Source organism: Entelurus aequoreus, linkage group LG27 (genome assembly GCF_033978785.1).
Source record: "Entelurus aequoreus isolate RoL-2023_Sb linkage group LG27, RoL_Eaeq_v1.1, whole genome shotgun sequence".
NCBI classification, from domain to species: Eukaryota; Metazoa; Chordata; class Actinopteri; order Syngnathiformes; family Syngnathidae; genus Entelurus; species Entelurus aequoreus.
The window spans coordinates 28,520,999-28,548,042 of record NC_084757.1 but is presented as its reverse complement, the minus strand read 5'-3'; the positions used below and the strand labels follow the sequence as shown (position 1 = coordinate 28,548,042).

General features: G+C 40.4%; 1 protein-coding gene across 3 annotated transcripts; it reads left to right on the top strand.

Moving 5' to 3' along the window:
- The first annotated feature begins 926 nt into the window (after window positions 1–926).
- soat1 (sterol O-acyltransferase 1) lies at window positions 927–26,599 on the top strand. Of its 3 annotated transcripts, none has more exons than XM_062038595.1 (17): window positions 928–1,070; window positions 1,331–1,476; window positions 13,762–13,820; window positions 14,519–14,667; window positions 15,039–15,098; window positions 15,182–15,289; window positions 15,383–15,668; window positions 15,750–15,828; window positions 16,788–16,872; window positions 16,944–16,989; window positions 17,077–17,206; window positions 17,313–17,410; window positions 17,485–17,583; window positions 25,522–25,657; window positions 25,737–25,882; window positions 25,970–26,031; window positions 26,223–26,599. In XM_062038595.1, exons 2-17 carry the CDS (start codon window positions 1,332–1,334, stop codon window positions 26,224–26,226), a joined length of 1,692 nt encoding a protein of 563 aa, XP_061894579.1. In that variant the 5' UTR covers window positions 928–1,070; window position 1,331; the 3' UTR covers window positions 26,227–26,599. The 3 variants fall into 3 exon arrangements, with proteins under 3 accessions (XP_061894577.1, XP_061894579.1, XP_061894578.1); XM_062038594.1 differs by having other exon boundaries at window positions 25,970–26,049; XM_062038593.1 differs by having other exon boundaries at window positions 927–1,037; window positions 25,970–26,599.
- The last annotated feature ends 445 nt before the right edge of the window (window positions 26,600–27,044 follow it).

Below are 27,044 nucleotides of genomic sequence, written 5' to 3'. Positions count from 1 at the left end.
CTCTTCTTTTCTATTTTTTCTTCCCTGGGCACCTGACAGTTTTGGCCGTTTTGACATCTTGTGTTGATTTTTTTGATGTGGTGACGTCCAAAAAAGAGTCATGATAGGGGAAGGGGGGGGCGTAATGTTGTGACGAATAATATTTCTAGTAAATAGGCTTTACTTTGCATTTTAATTAACGTGGGATTATTTTTTGTATTTAGAAATAATAGTACCAACTTTTTTTTTTTTTTTTTTCTCCAACATTTGTGGCACTGGCGTGGCACCCCCTGATGGACGGCGCCCTTAGCATTTGCCTATACAGCCTATGCCACGGGCCGGCCCTGCCCCTCCACATCCCACCCCCGGATTGTAAATAATGTAAATAATTCAATGTATACACTCTGATGATTAACTTGTGTGATGACTGTATTATGCTGATAGTATATATTTATACCATGAATTGATTAACGTGGACCCCGACTTAAACAAGTTGAAAAACTTTTTCGGGTGTTACCATTTAGTGGTCAATTGTACGGAATGTGTACTTTACTGTGCAATCTACTAATAAAAGTCTCAATCAATCAATCAATCAATCAATGTTTCCCTCTTACACACATGCTTATGTGTGCTATGGCTATGAGTTGGTTTTTTTCGTGGCCTCAGTCTACTCTGGACCCCCTCTCCAGGGACCCAGGCTTAGACTGAATTTTTCTGTCCTGTCTGCCTGTATTTTTTTGATTGTGCTGAAAATCTTAATTTCCCCTCGGGGATTATTAAAGTACTTCTGATTCTGATTCTGATGCTGATAAACAATAAGACTCCTGTTTTCTGATGACGTCAAAAGGTGGAGTGACTTTTCAGCCAATCAGCGTGGGCGTTGCCTGTCAGCCAATCAGCGCGGGGCTGACTTGTCATCGTCATCATCATCATCTGCTCACTGTTGACACGATGGAAGTTTAAGGCAGCTGCTCTTTTTTGTTTTGTGATTATTAGAAGACGTCACGTTGCGTGCACTGACTGACTGTCGGCGTGGAAGTGGGAGTGAACACCGGCGGGTAGGACCGCTTTTACTCCCCAGATATTAAAAAGTGAGTGTTTTATTTATTTGTCTTTCAACCGTCACAAGTTGGCTATCTTATACACGGTAATCAAATATGGCTGACAGTGATTGAAAGAGGTGTGGTGAAATGGATATTAGACGCCTAATTTAGTGTAATTCCTATCAATTCAGAATCCCGTGAGACTGATTCACTTGTCATACCGGGCTCGTCTGTGTGTCTTGTTCATTGTTGTCCATAGAGTTGTGTAATAAACTATGTCCAAATGTATATTTTTGTTTGCTTTGTAGGATGGAAAATGGGGGCGACAGTTGCCGTCGCCGGAACCTTACGGCAGTGTCCACAGTCTCTGGCCCGGATTGCCCTCTGAATGGCGGATGTAGTCTTGGGAACCACGGCCACCAGCCCATTGGAGATAGTCACGTCACTAGTAATGGTAAAAGCAAAAAAAAAAAACGTATTAACATTTGTGTGGCCTTTTATTAGAGGTTTGTTAGTTTTTTTTCTCTTGTAAACGCAGAACACCCTGTTAACACCTTTTTTTTTTATTAGGAAGTATGAGCGTTGACATAGTGTTGACAGATTAATAGAGATGTCCGATAATATCGGACTGCCGATATTATCAGCCGATAAATGCTTTAAAATGTAATATCGTAAATTATCGGTATCTGTTTCAAAATTATCGGTTTCAAAAAGTAAAATGTATGACTTTTTAAAACGCCGCTGTGTACACGGACGTAGGGAGATGTACAGAGCACCAATAAACCTTTAAAGGCCTACTGAAATTATTTTTTTAAATTTAAACGGGAATAGCAGATCCATTCTATGTGTCATACTTGATCATTTCGCGATATTGCCATATTTTTGCTGAAAGGATTTAGTAGAGAAAATCGACGATAAAATTCGCAACTTTTGCTCGCTGATAAAAAAAAGCCTTGCCTGTACCGGAAGTAGCGTGACGTCACAGGAGCTAGTATTCCTCACAATTCCCCATTGTTTACAATGGAGCAAGAGAGATTCGGACCGAGAAAGTGATGATTACCCCATTAATTTGAGCGAAGATGAAAGATTCGTAGATGAGGAACGTTACAGTGAAGGGCTTGAGAGACAGTGCAGAACGTATCTTTTTTCGCTCTGACCGTAACTTAGGTACAAGCTGGCTCATTGGATTCCACACTCTCCTTTTTTTATTGTGGATCACGGATTTGTATTTTAAACCACCTCGGATACTATATCCTCTTGAAAATGAGAGTCGAGAACGCGAAATGGACATTCAGTGCCTTTTATCTCCACGACAATACATCGGCGAAATGCTTTAGCTACGAGCTAACGTGATTGCATCGTGCTTTAACTGCATATAGAAACAAAAAAATAAACCCCTGACTGGAAGGATATATAGAAAATCAACAATACTATTAAACCGTGGACATGTAAATACACGGTTAATGCTTTCCAGGCTGGCGAAGGTTAACAATGCTGTGCTAACGACGCCATTGAAGCTAACTTAGCAACTTAGCAACGGGACCTCACAGAGCTATGCTAAAAACATTAGCTCTCCACCTACGCCAGCCAGCCCTCATCTACTCATCAACACCCGTGCTCACCTGCGTTCCAGCGATCGGCAGAAGGACGAAGTACTTCACCCGATGCGTTTGGCGGCCCGGGGACGTAGGAAGTCAAGGTGAGGTCGGCGGCTAGCACGGCTAGCGCTCCAACAAAGTCCTCCTGGTTGTGTTGCTGTAGTCCGCTGCTAATACACCGATCCCACCTATAACTGTCTTCTTTGCAGCCTTCATTGTTCATTAAACAAATTGCAAAAGATGTCCAGAATACTGTGGGATTATGAAATGAAAACAGCTTTTTGTATAGGATTCTACGGGTACCATAACTTCCGTTACTCTGACTTCGTCACGCGCATACGTCATCATACCGCGACGTTTCAGCCGGATATTTCCCGGGAAGTTTTAAATGTCACTTTATAAGTTAACCCGGCCGTATTGGCATGTGTTGCAATGTTAAGATTTCATCATTGATATATAAACTATCAGACTGCGTGGTCGGTAGTAGTGGGTTTCAGTAGGCCTTTAAGGCACTGCCTTTGCGTGCCGGCCCAGTCACATAATATCTACAGCTTTTCACACACACAAGTGAATACAAGGCATATTTGGTCAACAGCCATACAGGTCACACTGAGGGTGGCCGTATAAACAACTTTAACACTGTTACAAATATGCGCCACACTGTGAAACCACACCAAACAAGAATGACAAAACACATTTCGGGAGAACATCCGCACCGTAACACAACATAAACACAACAGAACAAATACCCAGAACCCCTTGCAGCACTAACCTCAACCCCGCCCACCTCAACCTCCTCATGCTCTCTCAGGGAGAGCACGTCCCAAATTCCAAGCTGTTTTGAGGCATGTTAAAAAAAATGATGCACTTTGTGACTTCAATAATAAATATGGCAGTGCCATGTTGGCATTTATTTCCATAAATTGAGTTGATTCATTTTGGAAAACCTTGTTACATTGTTTAATGCGTCCAGCGGGGCATCACAACAAAATTAGGCATAATAATGTGTTAATTCCACGACTGTATATATCGGTATCTTTGATATAGGAATCGGTAATTAAGAGTTGGACAATATTGGATATCGGCAAAAAAGCCGTTATCGGACATCTCTACAGATTAACAATGATGTCATTCAGGAGGACCTGGGTCAATTACAAATAAGCTTCTAAAAAGTGTTGAATTTTAGCTTCTTGACCGTGGCGTCTGAAAATGTAAAAAATATATCATCTTGAAAATGTTAAAGTAGATAACATATTTAACAGGAACATGCATACATATTTTGAAAAATGTAAACTATAATCTACTGTATTTTTCGGACCATAGGGCGCACCTGGTTATAAGGCGCACTGCCGATGAGCGGGTCTATTCAGGTCTGTTGTCATGCAAAAGGTGCACCGGATTATAAGGCGAATAAAAGGGGTCATATTAGCTGCTGCTCACTGCTCCCCTCACCTCCCAGAGGGTGATCAAGGGTGATGGGTCAAATGCAGAGAATAATTTCGCCACACCTAGTGTGTGTGTGACAATCATTGGTACTTTAACTTTTTAACTTTACATAACATGTAATGGTGGTTCTTTTGTCAAAATGTTGCATAGATTATGTTTTACAGATCATCTTCAAGTTGCTTTCTGACCGTCGCTTCAGGATGCACCGTTTTGTGAGCGGTCTTATTTACGTGGCTCACCTTTATCAGCGTCTTCTCCCCGTCATCTTTCTTGTAGCGGTGTAGCGTGCAAAGACGGGAGTGGAAGAAGTGTCAAAAGATGTAGCTCACTGTTTTAATTAGAATCAGAAATACTTTAATAATCCCTGAGAGGAAATTAAGATTTTCAGCACAATCCCATTCAAGATCAGACAAACATTACAGGGAGACAGAACAGGATCGCTGACGGGTCTGCCAACTTCCAGCACCCCTTACAAAGAAAACAGATAACAAAAACAGAAAAAACAAAAACAGAAAAAACGCTGGGGGGGGGGGCGTTCAGGATAAGCCTGGGCCCCATGTAGAAGGGGTCCAGACTGAGGCCAAGGAAAAAAAAAACTTCACAGCCATAGCACACACATAGTGTGTAAGAGGGAAACATAGGACATTAAAGGCCTACTGAAATGATATTTTTTTATTTAAACGGGGATAGCAGATCCATTCTATGTGTCATACTTGATCATTTCGCCATATTGCCATATTTTTGCTGAAAGGATTTACTATAGAACAATGACGATAAAGTTCGCAACTTTTGGTCTCTGAATTAAAAAAAAGCCTTGCCCCTACCGGAAGTAGCGTGACGACACCGGAGGAAGGTCTGCTCACATTTTCCTATTGTTTACACCAGCAGCGAGAGAGATTCGGACCGAGAAAGCGACGATTACCCCATTAATTTGAGCGAGGATGAAAGATTCGTGGATGAGGAACGTGAAAGTGAAGGACTAGAGTGCAGTGCAGAACGTATCTTTTTTCGCTCTGACCGTAACTTAGGTACAAGGGTTCATTGGATTCCACACTCTCTCCTTTCTCTATTGTGGATCACGGATTTGTATTTTAAACCACCTCGGATACTATATCCTCTTGAAAATGAGAGTCGAGAACGCGAAATGGACATTCACAGTGACTTTTATCTCCACGACAATACATCGGTGAAGCTCTTTAGCTACTGAGCTAACGTGATAGCATCGGGCTTTACTGCATATAGAAACAAAACAAATAAGTCCCTGACTGGAAGGAAAGACAGAAGATCAACAATACTACCAAACACTGGACCTGTAAATACACGGTTAATGCTTTCCAGCTTGGCGAAGCTTAGCAATGCTGTTGCTAACAACGCCATTGAAGCTAACTTAGCTACGGAACCTTGACAGAGCTATGCTAAAAACATTAGCTCCGCACCTACGCCAGCTCTCATCTGCTCATCACGACCTGTGCTCACCTGCGTTCCAGCGATCGACGGAAGGACGAAGGACTTCACCCGATCACCGATGCGGTTGGCAGCCCGGAGACGGAGGAGTCAAGGTGAAGTCGTTCGGCTAGCGCGTCTGCTATCCTCAAAGTCCTTCTGGTTGTGTTGCTGTAGTCCGCCGCTAATACACAGATCGCACCTACAGCTTTCTTCTTTGCAGTCTTCATTGTTCATTAAACAAATTGCAAAAGATTCACCAACACATATGTCCAGAATACTGTGGAATTTAGGGATGAAAACAGAGCTTTTTTGTATTGGATTCAATGGGTCCGAATACTTCCGTATCAACCGTTGACGTCACGCGCATACATCATCATATCTAGACGTTTTCAACCGGAAGTGTGGCGGTAAATTTAAAATTGCACTTTATAAGTTAACCCGGCCGTATTGGCATGTGTTGCAATGTTAAGATTTCATCATTGATATATAAACTATCAGACTGCGTGGTCGGTAGTAGTGGGTTTCAGTAGGCCTTTAAAAGAGAAGAGCTGATGCAACCAGCCATTTATACATACAGCTACAAAAGTAAAACAACAAAAAAACATATACACTGTGGTGGCCTCTGTGGTGTTCCACACCATCGTCTGCTGGGGTGGAGGGAGCATGGCCAGAGACAGGAGCAGACCCAACAAAGCAACCAAGCGAGTCGCCTCCACCCTCGGCCGCCCACCAACTCTCGGCCAGTGTCCAGTCCGCATGGATGAGCGAGGATACGTCTAAGGAGACTGAGGTGTCCGATACCCTCTCATTCAGCCAAGACGCTGTGAAGCTTGTCCGTCCCGGCGCTCAGCGCCAGCTCTGCAGCTCTGTCTCTTCATCTGCATCTCCTCCAGTCTCTCCAAACGGACTCTGGTGTGGCAGAGACCCAGCAGCTGGTCTCCATGGCCAAAAGGCTCCCGGAGGCAGATTCAGAAGTTCACAAAAAAGCACAGCAGAAGTCACGAAAGTGCCACCCCTTGTCACACAGTCCCTATGGGTCCTGAACCAAAAGGCAAAAAAAACAAACAAATGAAAACATCAGGAACACAAAAGGATGACACAAGAGCAAAGCGCTCCTGCCATCTTGGAAAAAAGGTCTATTCAGGTCTATTTTCATACAAAAGGCGCATTAAATGGCTCATATTATAATTTGTTTTCAACATTTAAAACACTTCTTTGTGGTCTACATAACATGTGATGGTGGTTATTTGGTCAGAATGTTGCATAGATTATGTTTTACAGACCATCTTGAAGTCGCTTTCTGACAGTCGCTTCAGAATGCGCCGTTTTGTTGACGGTCTTATTTACGTGGCTCACCTTCGACAGCGTCTTCTCCCCGTCATTTTTGTTGTAGCGGTGTAGCGTGCAAGAACGGGAGTGGAAGAAGTGTCAAAAGATGGAGCTAACTGTTTTAATGACATTCAGACTTTACTTAAATCAATAACGGAGCAGCATCTCCTCATCCGTGGCTCACTAGTGCAACAACAACGCCGGAAATGTGTCCCGTGAAAAACCGTCTGACCGGGACTTTCTAATAACTAAAGTTCCATGGGTGAATAATGTAAAATTACTACACCGGTAGTTTTTAGCGCTTTCATAGTGAGTCTACTGACAGATATAGGTAACAACTTTAGGCTATACTTTATATTAGAAATGGCAACAGCGGAGGATGAATGCCCCATAACAAGAAGATAGAGATAAAGAAGAAGCTCATCGACTATGGTGTTGCCACGGACTACAATGGCGGACGCGCACACATTTTCAGGACTTACACAGATCCCAAATACAGATCAGCAGGCACCAGAAGGTAAGAAAAGTTGTTTTTGCATAATATTGCAAGACAAAACGCCAGATAATGTCTGCTAATGGGTGCCATTTTGCGATCCTCATAAAAACACCATAATAATACCCTGACTACGGTAGCCTAATGCTCCCACAATCCATCAACCGGTGTGGCTTCATGCACTAAAACATTTTGACAGATTTTTGAGCGCCGTGTTTAATGTTCTATATTCTCAATGGAACATTTAAAGTTTTAGGGTTGTTTACTGGCCTCATCTTGCAGTCTAGACGTATCTGTTATGTGTGACTGCCATCTACTGCTCACAATTATCATTACACCATGTACAAAATAAAATATCTTTGAGTTCGGTAAGCACAACCAGAATTATTCCGTACATTAGGCGTACCGGTTTGAAAGGCGCACTGTTGATTTTTGAGAAAATGAAAGGATTTTAATTTTGCCTTCGTAGTCCGAAAAATACGGTAATACTTTTATCATACATTTGTGCAAATAACATTTCTTCCAGTTCCCCCACCTGACTTTTACAACTACAATACTGTGATTTCGAATTAAACAGGCTTCCGTTTGAACACCTATTAGATTATGTGAACAAGTTAGACATATCACTTTTTGATCGAATTAAGAGTTTTTTGCCTAGTGTGTGAATGTGAGTGGGAATGTTGTCTATCTGTGTTGGCACTAGGGCTGGGCGATATGGACGAAAAAGTATATCTCTTTAATTTTTACTTAAACTCGATAATTGATATACTGTATATCTTAATATATTTTCCGGTGAAAGTATACATATAAAGATATACATTTTTGAGCGAAATTCATTGAAATTAAACTGAATGACAACTGTACTGTAAACAGTCAGTGGCACTTTTATTACCCCAGTTAGTCAAGATGGGTATTGGGTATTTTGTGGCTGTGTGTAGAAGTGGCAGCTGGTTGCATCAGCTCTGCTCTTTTAATGTATTTAATGTCCTTTGTGTTCTTTGATGTTTCCCTCTTACACACAGGTTTGTGTGTGTTATGGCTATGAGTTTTTTTTCCCCTTGACCTCAGTCTGGACCCCCTCTCCAGGGGCCCAGGCTTAGACTGGTTTGTTTTTTTTCTCACCCTCCCCAGCGTTTACCTGTTTGTTACCTTTTTGGTAAGGGTCGCCGGAAGTTAACAGACCCGTCAGCGATCCTGTTCTGTCTCCCTGTAATGTTTGTCTGCTCTTGAATGGGAGGTTCTGAAAATCTTAATTTAACCTCTGGGATTAATAAAGTCCTTCTGATTCTGATTAACAGCACATAAAATAAACTGTTTAAAGGCCTACTGAAACCCACTACTACCGACCACGCAGTCTGATAGTTTATATATCAATGATGAAATCTTAACATGCCAATACGGCCGGGTTAACTTATAAAGTGCAATTTTAAATTTCCCGCTAAACTTCCGGTTGAAAATGTCTATGTATGATGACATATCCGTGTGACGTCAATCGCTGAAACGGAAGTATGCGGACACATTGAATCCAATACAAAAAACTCTGTTTTCATCTCAAAATTCCACAGTATTCTGGACATCTGTGTTGGTGAATCTTTTGCAATTTGTTTAATGAACAATGAAGACTGCGAAGAAGAAAGCTGTAGGTGGGATCGGTGTATTAGCGGCAGACTACAGCAACACAACCAGGAGGACTTTGAGATGGATAGCAGACGCGCTAGCCGCCGAACTCACCTTAACTTCCTCCTTCTCCGGGCCACAAACCGCATCTGTGATCGGATGAAGTCCTTCGTCGCACCGTCGATCGCTGGAATGCAGGTGAGCACGGGTGTTGATGAGCAGATGAGGGCTGGCTGGCGTAGGTGGATAGCTAATATTTTTAGCATAGCTCTGTGAGGTCCGGTTGCTAAGTTAGCTTCAATGGCGTCGTTAGCAACAGCATTGTTAAGCTTCGCCAAGCTGGAAAGCATTAACCGTGTATTTACAGGTCCATGGTTTAATAGTATTGTTGATTTTCTGTCTATCCTTCCAGTCAGGGGTTTATTTAGTTTGTTTGTATATGCAGTTAAGCACGATGCTATCACGTTAGCTCCGTAGCTAGTGTTTCGCCGATGTGTTGTAGTGGAGATAAAAGTCACTGTGAATGTCCATTTCGCGTTCTCGACTCTCATTTTCAAGAGGATATAGTATCCGAGGTGGTTTAAAATACAAATCCGTGATCCACAAAAGAAAAAGGAGAGAGTGTGGAATCCAATGAGCCAGCTTGTACCTAAGTTACGGTCAGAGCGAAAAAAGATATGTCCTGCACTGCACTCTAGTCCTTCACTCTAACGTTCCTCATCCACGAATCTTTCATCCTCGCTCAAATTAATGGGGTAATCGTCGCTTTCTCGGTCCAAATTGTTCGAGCTGCATTGAAAACAATGGGGAAATGTGAGGAGCCTTTCAACCTTTGACGTCACGCTACTTCCGGTACAGGCAAGGCTTTTTTTATCAGCGACCAAAAGTTGCAACTTTATCGTCGATGTTCTCTACTAAATCCTTTCAGCAAAAATATGGCAATATCGCGAAATGATCAAGTATGACACATAGAATGGATCTGCTATCCCGGTTTAAATAAAAAAAATTCAATTCAGTAGGACTTTAAGTAGCACAGAATTACACAACATAAATAAAACACAAACATATTCTTTCTACGTAAAATAAATAACACAGCTGTGCAAATAATACAAAATGTATCAAACTCGGATAAAAAAATACATTTGCAGGCAGGCACTTTTTAATTCCCGGTCGACGATGCAATGGACTGTCACACACGTACGGTTCTGGTCAGCGCCAAGTAAGTGACTTGACTTAATTGTGCGGCTATGATCTTCCTCACTTCGGCGTACATTTTGGGCAGCATTTCTCGTGCGAAATATGCTTGGCTTGGCAACTCGAGAACAGTTTTGATTTGGGCTTCCATGGTAAACAACTCAGACGCATACATTTGTCCAAAATGTGGCCAAGTAGACGCATTGTGGGTTTCCTGGACGTCGTGTACATCGCTAAAAGAAAAATCTAAGAGAATCCCTCTGCCATCTTCCACTAGTTTTTTAAATATATAAATCGCCCTCTTGAATATTCCCTCTTTTCTTTTACGACTCTCTCGTCATTTGGGATGTCTGTTGTGATTTCCCTTCCTGGTTCCATGACCCGCCCTATCTTGTCTCTGATTGGCCTGGCCATAATGTTTTGCTCTAATGTTAACCAATCGTGACTCATCATAGTAAACAACCAACCAATCATGGGTGTTCTTATACGTGCAAGCATGTCTTAGAAGGAGGAAGGGGAGGGGTTTAGTAATCCATGGAGTTTTGAGGGGGAGTGGGAAGCGGGGGAGAACAAGGACCACAAAAAATAAGCGGTGTTGGGTCATTTTAACGTGAAATAAATTATATCGATTTTACAATATTTTCTTGATTCATATCTTGTTTAAAAATATATCGATATATCTTACAAACTGGATATATCGCCCAGCCCTAGTTGGCACTGCGATGAGGTTGCGACTTGTCGAGGGTGTACCCCGCCTTCAGCCTGTATGCAGCTGGACTAGGCTCGAGCACCCCCCCCCCCCCACACACACACACACACACACACACACACACAACCCCGAGAGGGATAAGCGGTAGAAAATGGATGGATGGATGATGAATACACATTTCCTCACAAAACCCAAAACCAGTGAAGTTGGCACATTGTGTAAATGGTAAAAAAAAAACAGAATACAATGATTTGCAAATCCTTTTCAACCTATATTCAATTGAATAGACTGCACAGACAAGATACTTAACTTTCGAACTGGTAAATTGCGTGAGAAAATTGTCGAACAGTTTAAGAACAACATTTCTCAACCAGCTATTGCAAGGAATATTACGGACCATCTACGGTCCGTAATATCATCAAAAGGTTCAGAGAATCTGATGAAATTACTGCACGTAAGCGGCAACGCCCGTAACCTTCGATCCCTCAGGCGATACTGCACCAAAACGCGACATCAGTGTGTAAAGGACATCACCACATGGGCTCAGGAACACTGCACAAAACCACTTTCAGTAACTACTGTTGGTCGCTACATCTGTAAGTGCAAGTTAAAACGCTACTATGCCAAAGCCATTTATCAACAACACCCAGAAACGCTTCGCTGGGCCCGAGCTCATCTAAGATGGACTGATACAAAGTGGAAAAGTGTTCTTTGGTCTGACGAGTCCACATTTCAAAATGTTTTTGGAAAACTGTGGACGTTGTGTACTCCGGACCAAAGAGAAAAAGAACCTTCTGGACTGTTATAGGCGCAAAGTTCAAAAGCCAGCATCTGTGATGGTATGAGGGTGTATTATTGCCCAAGACATGGGTAACTTACACATCTGTGAAGGCACCATTATTGCTGAAAGGTACATACAGGTTTTGGAGCAACATATGTTGCCATCCAAGCATGGTGTTTCCATGGACACCCCTGCTTATTTCAGCAAGACAATGCCAAGCCACATTCTGCACGTGTTAAAACAGAGTGGCTTCATAGTAAAAGAGTGCGGTTACGAGACTGGCCTGCCTGTAGTCCAGACCTGTCTCCCTGTGAAAATGTGTGGCGCATTATGAAGTGTAAAATACCACAATGAAGACCCCTGACTGTTGAACAACTTAAGCTGTACATCAAGCAAGAATGGGAAATAATTCCACCTGAAAAGCTTCAAAAATTGGTCTCCTCAGTTCCCAAACGTTTACAGATTGTTTTTAAAAGGAAAGGCCATGTAACACAGTGGTAAAAATGCCCCTGTGCCAACTGTTTTGCAATGTGTTGCTGCCATTAAATTCTAAGTTAATGATTATTTGCAAAAAAAACATACGTTTCTCAGTTTGAACATTAAATATCTTGTCTTCGCAGTCTATTCAATTGAATATAAGTTGAAAAGGATTTGCAAATCGTTGTATTCTGTTTTTATTTACGAATTACATAACCTGCCAACTTCACTGGTTTTGGGTTTTTTGTGATATAATTTACTATATAATAATTTCTACAACTCTTATTTTTTTGTGATAGTGATTGGAGCACATACTTGTTTGTCACAAAAAACATTCAAGAAGTTTGGTTCTTTTATGAATTTATTATGGGTCTACTGAAAATGTGACCAAATCTGCTGGGTCAAAAGTATACATACAGCAATGTTATTTTGTTACATGTCCCTTGGCAAGTTTCACTGCAATAAGGCGCTTTTGGTAGCCATCCACAAGCTTCTGGCAAGCTTCTGGTTGAATTTTTGACCACTCCTCTTGACGAAATTGATGCAGTTCAGCTAAATTTGTTGGTTTTCTGACATGGACTTGTTTCTTCAGCATTGTCCACACGTTTAAGTCAGGACTTTGGGAAGGCCATTCTAATACCTTAGCCTGATTTAGCCATTCCTTTACCACTTTTGACGTGTGTTTGGGGTCATTGTCCTGTTGGAACACTCAACTGCGCCCAAGACCCAACATCCGGGCTGATGATTTTAGGTTGTCCTAAAGAATTTGGACGTAATCCTCCTTTTTCGTTGTCCCATTTACTCTCTGTAAAGCACCAGTTCTATTGGCAGCAAAACAGGCCCAGAGCATACTACCACCACCACCATGCTTGACGGTAGGAATGGTGTTCCGGGGATTAAAAGCCTCACCTTTTCTCCTCCAAACATATTGCTGGGTATTGTGGCCAAACAGCACTTTCCTCCAGAAGGTCTTATCTCTGTCCGTGTGATGTCTTGGGCGCAGTTAGGTGTTCCAACAGGACAATGACCCCAAACACACGTCAAAAGTGGTAAAGGAATGGCTAAATCAGGCTACAATTAAGGTTTTAGAATGGCCTTCCCAAAGTCCTGACTTAAACCCAATTAAGAACATGTGGACAATGCTGAAGAAACAAGTCCATGTCAGAAAACCAACAAATTTAGCTGAACTGCACCAATTTTGTCAAGAGGAGTGGTCAAAAATTCAACCAGAAGCGTGTGGATGGCTACCAAAAGCGCCTTATTGCAGTGAAACTTGCCAAGGGACATGGAACCAAATATTAACATTGCTGTATGTATACTTTTGACCCAGCAGATTTGGTCACATTTTCCGTAGACCCATAATACATTAATAAAAGAACCAAACTTCATGAATGTTTTTTGTGACAAACAAGTATGTGCTCCAATCACTCTATCACAAAAAAAATATGAGTTGTAGAAATTATTGGAAACTCAAGACAGCCATGACATTATGTTCTTTACAAGTGTATGTAAACTTTTGACCATGACTGACTGACTGACTGTATATGTATGTAGAGACACTACACAATGTGTATATGAATGTACTGTATATTTCTAAGTGTTATATTTACATACAGTTTGTAGATGGATATTTCTCCTTGTCTTTTCAGGGAAAATTGAAGTGGAGCAGGTGATCAGTAAGAAGCTTCAACTGAAAAGGAAATCAGAGGTTTGAAATTAATAATTTTTTGTATTTAAGTGGAAGCTGAATTGCGGCTTAGGAACATTTTTAAAAAGTGTGAGTCACGTTTCTGAAACCTGAAGTTATGGTATTATTATCTTTAGAGAGCAGTTTAATCGTTTGTACGAACAAAAAAACATATGCAAAAGAAACATACATTTTACCCTTATTTTGTTACAACAAACCATGCATTTTCCTTCCTGTACTGAAGTTTCTGCATGTGTTGTCTCACAATTGAAAATACAATAGAAATGAAACTGGAAAAAATTCCCAAGGGAGGGGGAAAATCATGTTGTGCTTCAGAATGCCACAGTACATTTTCAGATTTGGGTTTCCCTCAACGAACCACAGCTCTTAACTGCCAGCAGCACTCATGCAGCCTTAAACCACGGCAAAGGAAATGGTTATACACCATATCAATAATTTTAAAGTTACATGCTTGAATGTCGGTGGGACATGATTATCTTGGAATTGACTTGTGTTGCCAGGTATTTGGGCAATAATAGCAGTGATTTGAGTGGATAGTACTATACATGTATACTGGTTACTGTACAACTATACACTCACTACTCTAAAGTGTACCCATGTCCAATTTATATGCTATTGTCCCTATATTTCTGTCTTTCTTTGTCATTTATTAAACTAATTAATTAAAAGATCCTCCTCTTGCTATTATTTTTCCTCAGCACCTGAAGAAGGACCTGTTACGTGAAGTTAACAACCATATCAATGACTTCATTGACAGTCTTATTGAGGAATCTGCGAGCGTGGAGCCTGCGCCCCTGCCTGCTGTCTTCTCACCCACTCTGTCAGACAAGGAGAGAAGCAGGCTCGGGTATACAGCTGAGAGGATTCACTCACTCTACACTTCCTTACATACACTAATACCAGACAAATAGGTTTCCTTCATAAAGACAATCACACACATTTTGATTGACACTTTGTATGTGTTTGTTGTTGACAGTGGTGTAGAACTACACTCTACCATACTGAGAGATGTTTCTCACTTTTGAGTCATCTTTTTTTTTTTAGCTCTGACTGTCAAAAGTTTTCATCAGTATTTTCTTGCATTGAGTCTCAGTAGATTGTGTAGGTTTACCTAATGAAGAAGACCGTAAATAAAATCCCCTCTTTTCTTACACAGAAGCCTCTTTTTTCAAACAAACACTGAAAAGGCATTTCAGGTTTCCTTACTCTGTCTTGCAGGCATTTCAGACCTCCTCATGGCCATGGCAAGCAGTTTGTTAGCCGCAGGTCCCTCCTGGAGTAAGAGGACAGTAAGATGTAAACAAAACAATCAAGTATGCAGTTTTCAGTAACTTGTCTGTTTTTTGTTTTATTTCCCATAGTGAGTTGTTTGAGGTGAACCACATCCAGACTATCTACCACATGTTTATTGCCCTGCTCATTATCTTTATCCTCAGTACACTGGTGGTTGATTTCATTGATGAAGGCAGGTAAAGTAATATAAGACTGGTTTAACTGTTCACATGTATTATGTATTTTTTACTGTAAGTTTATATTCTAAACTATATGCACAATCTCTTCAGACTGGTGCTGGATTTTGACTTGCTAGTCTACGCTTTTGGACAGTTCCCTCTGGTGGTGTGCACGTGGATCTGTATGTTCCTATCTGTTTTAGTGGTTCCCTACACACTGTTCCACCTGTGGACACACAGCCAGGCTAGCTCTTCCAGTCATCACAGGCTGTACAGTTGTGCCTACGGCTCCATGTTCCTTCTTTACCAAGCTTTGGCCCTTGGTTTTCTGCCCACATACATGGCAGTTGTGAACAGTTTGCCTCCAGCCTCATGCTTCATCATTATCATGGAGCAGGTATATTCTGTGTCTGATGTCTCAGTACTTTCATAAGGTAAACCAAATAATCTGATGAAAGCTGTTATGTACACATTCCAGGTGAGACTCATGATGAAGGCCCACTCCTACATTAGAGAGAATGTACCAAGGGTCCTGACCTGGACTAAAGACAAAACCAGTACGTCCCCTAAGACATGTATTAAAAATCTTTATAACCAACGAATTCAGGATAGTAATAATTAATCAGAATTAATATTATTGTGGCCTGTGTGGCATTGAACTACAATGCACCATACTGGGGTCAGGGGTTTTTCCAATGTGAAATAATAATGGAACCTCTAAGATCAAACAACTTCTCCTCACCTAAGCATGATTTTTTTCGAATTTCAGATCAAATTTTATCATAAACAATTAAAATGGAAATGAACACTTAAGTTCAGAGTAAAACTTGCGACCATAAAATCCTTATGTTTTTTTTTTAATGAAACTGTCTTTCAAGTGTAAACCACTTACCCACTCATCTCAACTTTAATCACAATGATAAGCACATACTTACATTTGTACCTGTCTGAGAGTTACAATCATCACTGATGATATTTTATAAGGACAAAATTGGCGACAAAGCATTTGTATTAGCTCTCTTCTATATGTGCAATTGAACCGAACTGAAGTGTTCAGTGAGTGTATATTGAAGTGTTCAGTGAGTGTATATTGTGTTCTTTTTGCCTTCTTATGCAACGTTTATTTCTAATGTTGGTATATTGTCTGACAGAATATATACACTCCTGGGTTGTTTAAATGAAAACCCCAGAGCCGTGAAACACCTGTAAATCAGATTGGCCTGACTTTGGCTTTAGTGTGTTTAGCAGAATCATAAGTGAATTTGAGTCACACCTTTGGGAGACATGGTCACCATCAAGCAAAACGTCTTTGCAGGGACTTAGAAACTAATATCCCAGAAGGGGTTAAACATTTGTCGAAAGCGTATACAATTTTGAGGATATCTGTTCTGCGTTTATTCTAAAACATTTTGAGCACAGCCTATGCAGGGCGACACAAATGTTGTTTACTTAATGAAGTAATTGAAACAGTGAGGAGTGTGCACCATTTCTGTTCTATTTGTTGTGTTGTCTACAGGCTCAGGCCCAGTGGTCCCTCAAGTTTCTCAGTACCTCTACTTTTTGTTTGCACCCACGCTTATCTACAGTGATAAATACCCAAGGTAAACACAACATCGGCACTTACGGTTCATAAAAAGAAAGCTTCTAAACTGACTTATGTTTTTCTACACAGAAACCCAATGATAAGATGGGGCTATGTGGCCTCAAATTTACTACAGGTGTATTTTTGGATTAGTTCTGACTCAATTTGAATAAAACTGCCTGCTTGTTTAACTTACCAGACATACTGGGTTCCCTCCTTATAGGTGCTCGGCTGTCTGTTTTATGCATACTACGTGTTTGTGCGGCTCTGTATACCCCAGTTCCGCAGCTTCAGTCTTCAGTTTTTTGACCTGAGGACCATGGTGCTATGTGTCTTTAACTCCATCTTGCCTGGTAGGATCAGAAACACAATCATTTTCAGCTTTTGTTCGTGCTCAGTCAGCTTTATTTAATGCACAGAACACGGATTAATATGTTTCTGTGTTGTTAAATTTTGTAGGCGTGCTGGTTCTTTTCTTGGGGTTCTTTGCTTTCCTCCACTGTTGGCTAAATGCATTCGCAGAAATGCTTCGTTTTGCTGACAGGATGTTTTATAAGGTGCCACACTTTCTGCTCACCTTCTTAAAATTGTTTTACAGTGCAAACTCACTTATTTTGATTTTGCATCACAGGATTGGTGGAATTCAACATCTTTTGCTAACTACTACCGTACTTGGAATGTGGTCGTCCATGACTGGCTGTTTCACTACGTGTATCGGGACTTTTTGTGGGTGAGTCCGTCAGTGAATATGCACTTAAAAAATATTTTTGTTCCTTTTTGTTTTATTCAAAATGTTTTAAAGTGAACAGTGCAACCTTTAAAGTAGTGGTTGTCAACTGGTTTAGCTGGAGGACCAACTATCACTGCTTAATGGCAAGTGGTGATCCAAATCACAGAAATTTGTCAACTCAAATGTTTTATTTAAAGAAAACCTCAAATGAATTTGAGATAGTACCAAATAAAAATGTGCCACCATAAAACAAGTTTAACTAGAAAAACACTTAAGAATCACAGACCTCCGACAGGCCCAATCTCCCACAATGAAGCACTAAGCAAAGTTAGCGACCGTCTGCGCTGCTGAGCCGAGTGCAAAGAGTGTGCGACATGCCTCGCCACAATGGCTGCAGCAAGCAGTGGCCGTACCACTGAGCACAATATGTTTGATTGATTGATTGATTGAGACTTTTATTAGTAGGTTGCACGGGGAAGTACATATTCCGTACAATTGACCACTAAATGGTAACACCCGAATAAGTTTTTCAACTTGTTTAAGTCGGGGTCCACTTAAATTGATTCATGATACAGATATATACTATCATATATACTATCATCATAATACAGTCATCACACAAGATAATCACATTGAATTATTTACATTATTATTTACATTATTATTTACATTACTATTACATTACTATGGCATTACATTATTTACATTACTATGGCTGCTCTGCGGGGCACAACTTGGTGACGGCATTCCAGATCACCCGCAAAATCTAATCACTTGTTCTTTATCCCGTATGAGACTTTTTCTAAACATTTTATCAAAATCCGGTAATAGCTTTTTGAGCTATGTTGCTTTCTAACTAAAAGACAAACCCTGCGAATACAAACACTCTTGGTGGAGGTAATAAACATTTCAGGAACAATTACCGTATTTTCCGGACCATAGGGCACACCGGATTATAAGGCGCACTGCCGATGAATGAATGGTCTATTTTCGATCTTTTTTCAAATATAAGGCACATCATAGTTAAAGGAGTCATATTTTATTAAAAAAAATGTCTAAATGGAAAACACTTCCTTGTGGTCTACATAACATGTAATGGTGGTTATTTAGTCAAAATGTTGCATAGATTATGTTTTACAGATCATATTCAAGCCGCTTTCTGACAGTCGCTTCAGGATGCGCCGTTTTGTGGGCGGTCTTATTTACGTGGCTCACCTTCGGCAGCGTATTGGGGCGGCATGGCGTAGTGGGTAGAGCGGCCGTGCCAGAAACCTGAGGGTTGCAGGTTCACTCCCCGCCTCTTGACATCCAAATCGCTGCAATTGTGTCCTTGGGCAGGACACTTCACCCTTGCCCCCGGTGACGCTCACATTGGTGAATGAATGATAGGTGGTGGTCGGAGGGGCCGTAGGCGCAAACTGGCAGCCTCACTTCCGTCAGTCTACCCCAGGGCAGCTGTGGCTACAAATGTAGCTTACCACCACCAGGTGTGAATGAATGATGGGTTCTCACTTCTCTGTGAGCGCTTTGAGTATCTAATAATAGAAAAGCACTATATAAAATCTAATCCATTATTATTATTATTATTATTATTATTATTATTATTATTTTCTCCGTCATCTTTGTTGTAGCGGTGTAGCGTGCAAGGACGGGAGTGGAAGAAGTGTCAAAAGATGGAGCTAACTGTTTTAATGACATTCAGACTTTACTTAAATCAACAACGGAGCAGCATCTTCTCATCCGTGGCTCACTAGTGCAACATCGCCGGAAATGTGTCCCGTGAAAAATCGTTCGACCGGAACTCTCTAATAACTAAAGTTCCATGGGTGAATTATGTAAACTCACTACACTGGTATTTTTTAGCGCTTCCATTGTGAGATATAGGTTAGAACTTTACGCTACTTTTTATTCGAAATGGCAACAGCAGAGGGTGAATGTCCCATAACAAGAAGATAGTGGGAAAAAAGAAGCTTATCGATTACGTCATCGTCAAGGAATACAGTGGCACAAAGTGCGCAAATTTTCAGGACTTATGCAGATCTCAAATACACATCAGCAGGTACCAGAAGGTAAGAAAAGTTGGTTTTGCATAATATTGTGAAACAAAACGCCAGATAATATGTCTGCTAATGGGTGCCATTTTGCGGTCCTTATACACACACACCATAGTAATACTTGTATCTCTGACTACGGTAGCCGTAATGGGCCGACAATCCATCAAGCGGTGCAGCTTCAAAGTCAAGCTAAAACATTTTGACAAATTTTTGAGTGCCGTGTGAAATGTTCTTTATTTTCAATGGAACAGTTTTGGTGTTGTTTACTGGTGTCATATTGCAGTCTACACGTATCTCTTATGTGTGACTACCATCTACTGGTCACACTTATCATTACGCCATGTACCAAATAAAATTGCTTCGAGGTCGGTAAGCACAACCAGAATTATTCTGTACATTAGGCGCACCGGGTTATAAGGCGTACTGTGGATTTTTGAGAAAATTAAAGCATTTTAAGTGCGCCTTAGTTAAACAATTATTTTAATAAAAAGTGTCTGTAAAGGTTTTTAGTAAAAGGTATATCTGAGGACTTGAATCAGAAAAACTTTACTTGGACCTAAACGCCTCCCAGTCAACTTTCCCATCATACCCATTTTGGCCTGAATTTCCTCGCTCAAGCTTGACATTTCGCCCAGAAACACACTTCCTTGGCACTGTAGCAAGCGAATAGCACAGAAAATAACGTCAAGTGCATTCATGGACATTATTCCATAATTTTTTATATTTTGTTTATATTTTTCCTATAATTATAAAACTTTTATTGACACGTAACATTTTTACGGTCACACAAATGTAAAAATTTGCTAACCAGAGTTAATGATAATACTTAAATACGCCCTGTACAAAAGCCCACCATTAATACTTGACACTTACAATACACTACTTTAATAAAACAGGGTTTCTACAGGTCATTAAAAGTCATTAGATTGATTTTGCGAAAATAAGACCTTTAATGGCTTTAAAATAAATGTGATGTCCAGAGGAATTTAAAAAAAAAATCATACAATTGTAGGCTTGGGACGATAGTCAATAAGTAATTTAATTGAACGATAAATGACAATGAACTTGATAACTCGATAACTTGATTTGTTTGTGTGTATTTTATTTTTTTCGTCTCTGGCTTTCAAACAGAGTACAAGAGGTCTCACTCTGTGCATCGCACTCAGCACCTGAGCACTTTTATTTGACAGTATAATTAAACCCAACAGAGTGAAGCCTCTTGTCAGCCATCTACAGTAGTTGTTTCGCTACGAGCAGGCGAGACCGCAAGCTTACGCAACAGAATATCCGCACATCACCTTGCTAGTGGCGACTCACGAGAGAGGAGCACTTGCTCAGTAACAAAAGTTAGGAGGGAAAAAGATAATGATATAACCAAATGTCCCTATGTGATAATATTGCATATTCAAACTGAATGAGCAACATCAGCACGGACAAACAAGCAAGAATGCCATGATAGCATTGGCAACAAAAAAACAACAACAAACCACCCGACTCAGTTTTTCCAATTGGGGGAAAAACTGCACTTCAAGATGTTCAATATTTATTGAAGTGTAATTTTTGATAACGACAATTGAGTCCGTTTTTTTTTTTACCTGTTTAGAATCATTAAGTTATTGACCTTCCAATTACAATGGTAAAATATTACAGGAATGAAAAATATATTTATTGCGTTTGAAAAGGTCTCTTGCATTGCTATTCAATCAATCAATCAAGCTTTATAGCAGACTCCAACGTCCAAGTAGACATACAATCACATACAGTATATAAAACAAAACAAATACAGTATTAAAGGCATTATCACATAATATTAAAACAGTGCTTGTGCATATTCAGTAAAAGGCATCAAATAAATAAAAGCAGCAATAAAAAAAAAAATGCATATACCGTATTTTCCGCACTATAAGGCACACCGGATTATAAGGCGCACCTTCAATGAATGGCCTATTTTAAAACTGTGTTCATATATAAGGCGCATAGAATAGACGCTACAGTAGAGGCTGGGGTTACGTTATGCATCCATTAGATGGAGCTGCGCTAAAGGGAATGTCAACAAAACAAATAGTGATAACTGACACTTCTACTTGCTGCTCTCTGTTCAACAACTCACTGTTCGAGTTTGTCCTCCAACTGTAGCCATCTCGCTTTGTTCCCTCGGAAACTCTGTTTAGTCTTCTTTACTTGGCGCAGGTCATCATGTTGCTTCCTCCACTTCCGCACCATTGATTCGTTAATGTTAAATTCTCTCGCTGCTGGTCTATTCCCGTGTTCTACTGCGTGACTGATCGCCTTCATTTTAAACTCTGCGTCGTAAGCATGTCTCTTAATAGGAGCCATTTTTGGGTCTTTACATAAAGTTTAGGTCTCGCAACTACGGTAAGCAGCCGCCGACTTCATTTTCCCCTGTAGAAGAAGAAGTTCTTCTTCTACGGTCAGCAGCCGCCGACTTCATTTACCCCTGTAGAAGAAGAAGTTCTTCTTCTACAGGGCAAAATGAAGTCGGCGGCTGCTTACCGTAGTTGCGAGACCTAAACTTTATGTAAAGACCCAAAAATGGCTCCTATTAAGAGACATGCTTACGACGCAGAGTTTAAAATGAAGGCGATTTTCCCCTGTAGAAGAAGAAGTTCTTCTTCTACGGTAAGCAGCCGCCGACTTCATTTTCCCCCGTAGAAGAAGAAGCGCTTCTTCTACGGTAAGCAGCCGCAGAACGGGGAAAATAAAGTTGGCGTAGTTGCGAGACCTGTTTGGTCCATATATAAGGCGCACCGGATTATAAGGCGCACTGTCAGCTTTTGAGGAAATTGGAGGTTTTTAGGTGCGCCTTATAGTGCAGAAAATACGGTACTTTAAAAATGCGTCTACATATTCTATAAAAGACACAGATACCAGTGTTTCCACATGAAGGATTGGAACGTAACAGAACTACACCTAGGATTGGTTATCTGTATAATAAGATAATTCTCAGACCCCTGCAGTCTACATAAAAACTTAAACATCAGTTTTCTCAGGGTTGTGTGGAAGGTGTTTTTCCATAAATCACAAAAAAGGTTGCTGGCACTACTACCCTTGGGCTATCTGTGCAGGATTCTGAGGCAGTCATTATATTATTATAATTATTATTATTACATTAGTGCTTAATTTTGCCACAGTTAATTTCAACTTTTCAACTATTCAAGATTATCATTGTTAAATGCTTGAATTTTTGTCTATGAAGACAATTGTATGCTGTATACAATAACGGTCTGTCGTAAGACATGGGCATTAAATGTGTATTAAGTTGCAGTAAAACTAATTAAAGTAGATTTGCTGATACCTGCAGAAACCCTGTGAACATGAACAACTAAAATGTCACTTCGGACGTTATTTGAAATCAAGTGATAATTAGAAAATTTCTGAAATTACGCTCAAAAATCTATCAAAATGTTTTAGTACGACTTTGGTAAGCTATGAAGCTGCACCGCTTGAAGGATTTTCGGCGCATTAAACATACCAGTATTATTATGGTGTGTGTGTGTGTGTATAAGGTAAGACATATTATCTGGCGTTTATTGCAATATTATGCAAAAGCAACTTTTCTTACATTCTGGCACCTGCTAAACTGTATTTGGGATCTGCATAAATCCTGAAAAATTACGCGTGTCCGCGCCGACGCCGTAGTCGATAAGCTTCTTCATTTTCTCTTATCTTCTTATGTGACATTCGTCCTCCGCTGTTGCCATTTCTAATATAAAGTAGTGTAAAGTTCTTACTTATATATGTCAGTAAACTTGCCATGAATGTGCTAAAACATACCGGAATAGTGAGTTTACATTATTCACCCAAGGAACTTTAGTTATTAGAGTTCCGGTCGGACGGTTTTTCAAAGGACACATTTCCGGCGTTGTTGGTTCCGGATGAGGAGATGCTGCTCCGTTATTGATTTAAGTAAAGTCTGAATGTCATTAAAACATTTAGCTCCATCTTTTGACACTTCTTCCACTCCCGTTCTTGCATGCACGCTACACCGCTACAACAAAGATGACGGGGAGAAGACGCTGTCGAAGGTGAGCCACGTATATAAGACCGCCCACAAAACGGCGCATCCGGAAGCGACTGTCAGAAACCGACTTGAAGATGATCTGTAAAACATAATCTAATGCAACATTTTGACCAAATAACCACCATCACATGTTATGTAGACCACAAGGAAGTGTTTTCCATTTAGAAAAAAAATTAATAATATGACTCCTTAAAGGCCTACTGAAAGCCACTACTACCGACCACGCAGTCTGATAGTTTATATATCAATGATGAAATCTTAACATTGCAACACATGCCAATACGGCCGGGTTAACTTATAAAGTGCAATTTTAAATTTCCCGACAAACTTCCGGCTGAAAACGTTTCGATATGATGACGTTTGCGCGTGACGTCAACAATTGAAGCGGAAGTATTCAATTGCCCATTGAATCCAATACAAAAAGCTCTGTTTTCATCTCAAAATTCCACAGTATTCTGGACATCTGTGTTGGTGAATCTTTTGCAATTTGTTTAATGAACAACGGAGACTGCAAAGAAGAAAGTTGTAGGTGTGATCTGTGTATTAGCGGCTGGCTGTAGCAACACAACCAGGAGGACTTACTTGGATAGCAGACGAACTAGCCGACGCTAGCCGCCGATCGCACGGATGATCGGGTGAAGTCCTTCGTCCTTCCGTCGATCGCTGGAACGCAGGTGAGCACGGGTGTTGATGAGCAGATGAGGGCTGTCTGGCGTAGTTGGAGCGCTAATGTTTTTATCATAGCTCCGTGAGGTCCCGTTGCTAAGTTAGCTTCAATGGCGTCGTTAGCAACAGCATTGTTAATCTTCGCCAAGCTGGAAAGCATTAACCGTGTAGTTACATGTCCAGAGTTTGGTAGTATTGTTGATCTTCTGTCTATCCTGCCAGTCAGGGACTTATTTGTTTTGTTTCTATATGCAGTAAAGCCCGATGCTATCACGTTAGCTCAATAGCTAAAGTGCGTCACCGATGTATTGTCGTGGAGATAAAAGTCACTGCGAATGTCCATTTCGCGTTCTCGACTCTCATTTTCAAGAGGATATAGTATCCGAGGTGGTTTAAAATACAAATCCGTGATCCACAATAGAAAAAGGAGAGAGTGTGGAATCCAATGAGCCAGCTTGTACCTAAGTTACGGTCAGAGCGAAAAAAGATACGTTCTGCACTGCACGCTAGTCCTTCACTTTCACGTTCCTCATCCACGAATCTTTCATCCTCGCTCAAATTAATGGGGTAATCGTCGCTTTCTCGGTCCGAATCTCTCTCGCTGCTGGTGTAAACAATAGGAAAATATGAGCAGTCCTTCCCCCGCTGTCGTCACGCTTCTTCCGGTAGGGGCAAGGCTTTTTTTTATCAGAGACCAAAAGTTGCGAACTTTATCGTCGTTGTTCTACACTAAATCCTTTCAGCAAAAATATGGCAATATCGCGAAATGATCAAGTATGACACATAGAATGGATCTGCTATCCCCGTTTAAATAAAAAAATTCATTTCAGTAGGCCTTTAATGCGCCCTATAATCCGGTGCACCTAATATATGAAAACAGATCAAAAATAGACCATTCATCGGCAGTGCACCTTATAATCTGGTGCTTCCTATGGTCTGGAAAATACGGTACAGTATTTGAAATGCTGTTATTGTTATGCTCTGAACTGAGGTCCTATAAGGTACAATGAGTTTCGTGTGACTTTGGTGGCTTAATTTTGCCAGAATTTTTGTCTTAATTTTGATTTACCGACTGCGCTATCCGTAAGTACTGATATGTGAGAGCTATTTTGATTATGATGAAATTACAAAGTGGTGCAAAGCTGTAGTCTTACTTGTTTTTATTATTCCTTCCAGATATCCCGGAAGCGCTTCAGACCAGCAGCCATGCTGTTTGTGTTTACAGTGTCTGCCATCGTCCACGAGTACATCCTAGCAGTCTGCTTTGGCTTCTTCTACCCAGTCCTTTTTTGTTTGTTTATGTGCTTTGGGAGTAATATGCCAACACACATTCTAGTTTCCAATTGTATTACAAAATGCATTCATTTGTGTTTCTTGTCACCTTTTCACAGTGATGTTTAACTTCGTCCTCCATGACCAAAGAAAAGGTCCCATTTGGAACATAATCATGTGGACATCGCTCTTCTTAGGTCAGGGAGTTATCATCTGTTTATACTCTCAAGAGTGGTATGCCCACTACTACTGTCCCCTAAAGGAGGTATGACCAGAAGTGTCAACTCTTTGATTGTTTATTTTTTCTGATTTGTCATAAAATACAAATTCTTAAGGTTGTTTTTTATTGTAGCCCTCCTTCATTGAGTTACTACAACCTCGGTCGTGGAGCTGCAAGAGGAGTTCGATGCCCAAGTAACAAGCTGTGACCAGGTCTATGACACATTGCTATCGTGTTGACCGGCTTTTCTGTTTCTGCCCTGTCTGTTTATTTTATTTATCTTTGTTCTGCACATACCTCTGATGCCTTATTTACATTTTGTGTCTTTAACCTGGAACTGCAGTATTACTCTGACCTTATTTTATGTTTGTTCAATATTTTGCAGATGACTTTGACCTGATTCACTTTGAGGTTGCACCTTGTGCCAACATTGAGAGTAGCAATCATTGTGAGGCAGCTGAATACATTCATTGTGCACACACTTTTTACACAAGCAATAATAGTTAATATTTAACAAAACCAGCATCCCTCTCATAACAATGTTGGTCTGTGGAATCTTCATCTGATGCTATGCACTTTGTAAAACAATTTAACAATTATTTATTGTATTTTCTGTTTATCACTCAAGATGAACTTACTCAATTTTTTTTATTGAGCATCATGCTTTACGGGATCAAATTAGATGTTTATTCTTTGTATGCTAATGGACACTTATTTCATTGATGCTCATTTCCATTAAAAGAAATTAAGTTTCATATACATGCACACATTTCTCAAAGACCTCGTCATTGCCAATGTTGACGTTTTATGTCTACCATCTGTAAATAACGAGATGTAACATTCAAAGTAAAAAGAATCTACGCAAAACATTGTGACCATTACTTGAACACAAGGTGGCAGTGTTTTATAATAGTTTGACTCAACTGGAGCGCTTGTTCATTGGTGCTCACTTACTATTCGTTCATATACACTATATTAATTACTGTAGTAGGTATAAATGATTATAAAGGCCATCAGATCCAAAGTTTTGATTAGTGTTTACGTTTGCAGTTCATCGCCAAGCTGTACACATGTTTGATAGTGCTCTTATTTTTCCTCCCAGAAGTCTTCATCTTTATTTTTTATTTTTCAAAACAATTATTTCCACATGCAGCTGCAGTCAATGTGCAACACATTATTTTGAAGAGTAAAATGGAAGTACAATTTT

Excerpts from the sequence above, each read along its gene's own strand:
- soat1 (XM_062038593.1), top strand. The coding sequence starts at position 1,332 with ATGGAAAATGGGGGCGACAGTTGCCGTCGCCGGAACCTTACGGCAGTG. Across the intron at positions 15,099-15,181 it reads AGCCGCAGGTCCCTCCTGGA|TGAGTTGTTTGAGGTGAACC; the intron begins GTAAGAGGACAG and ends TATTTCCCATAG. Across the intron at positions 16,873-16,943 it reads TACAGTGATAAATACCCAAG|AAACCCAATGATAAGATGGG; the intron begins GTAAACACAACA and ends TTTTCTACACAG.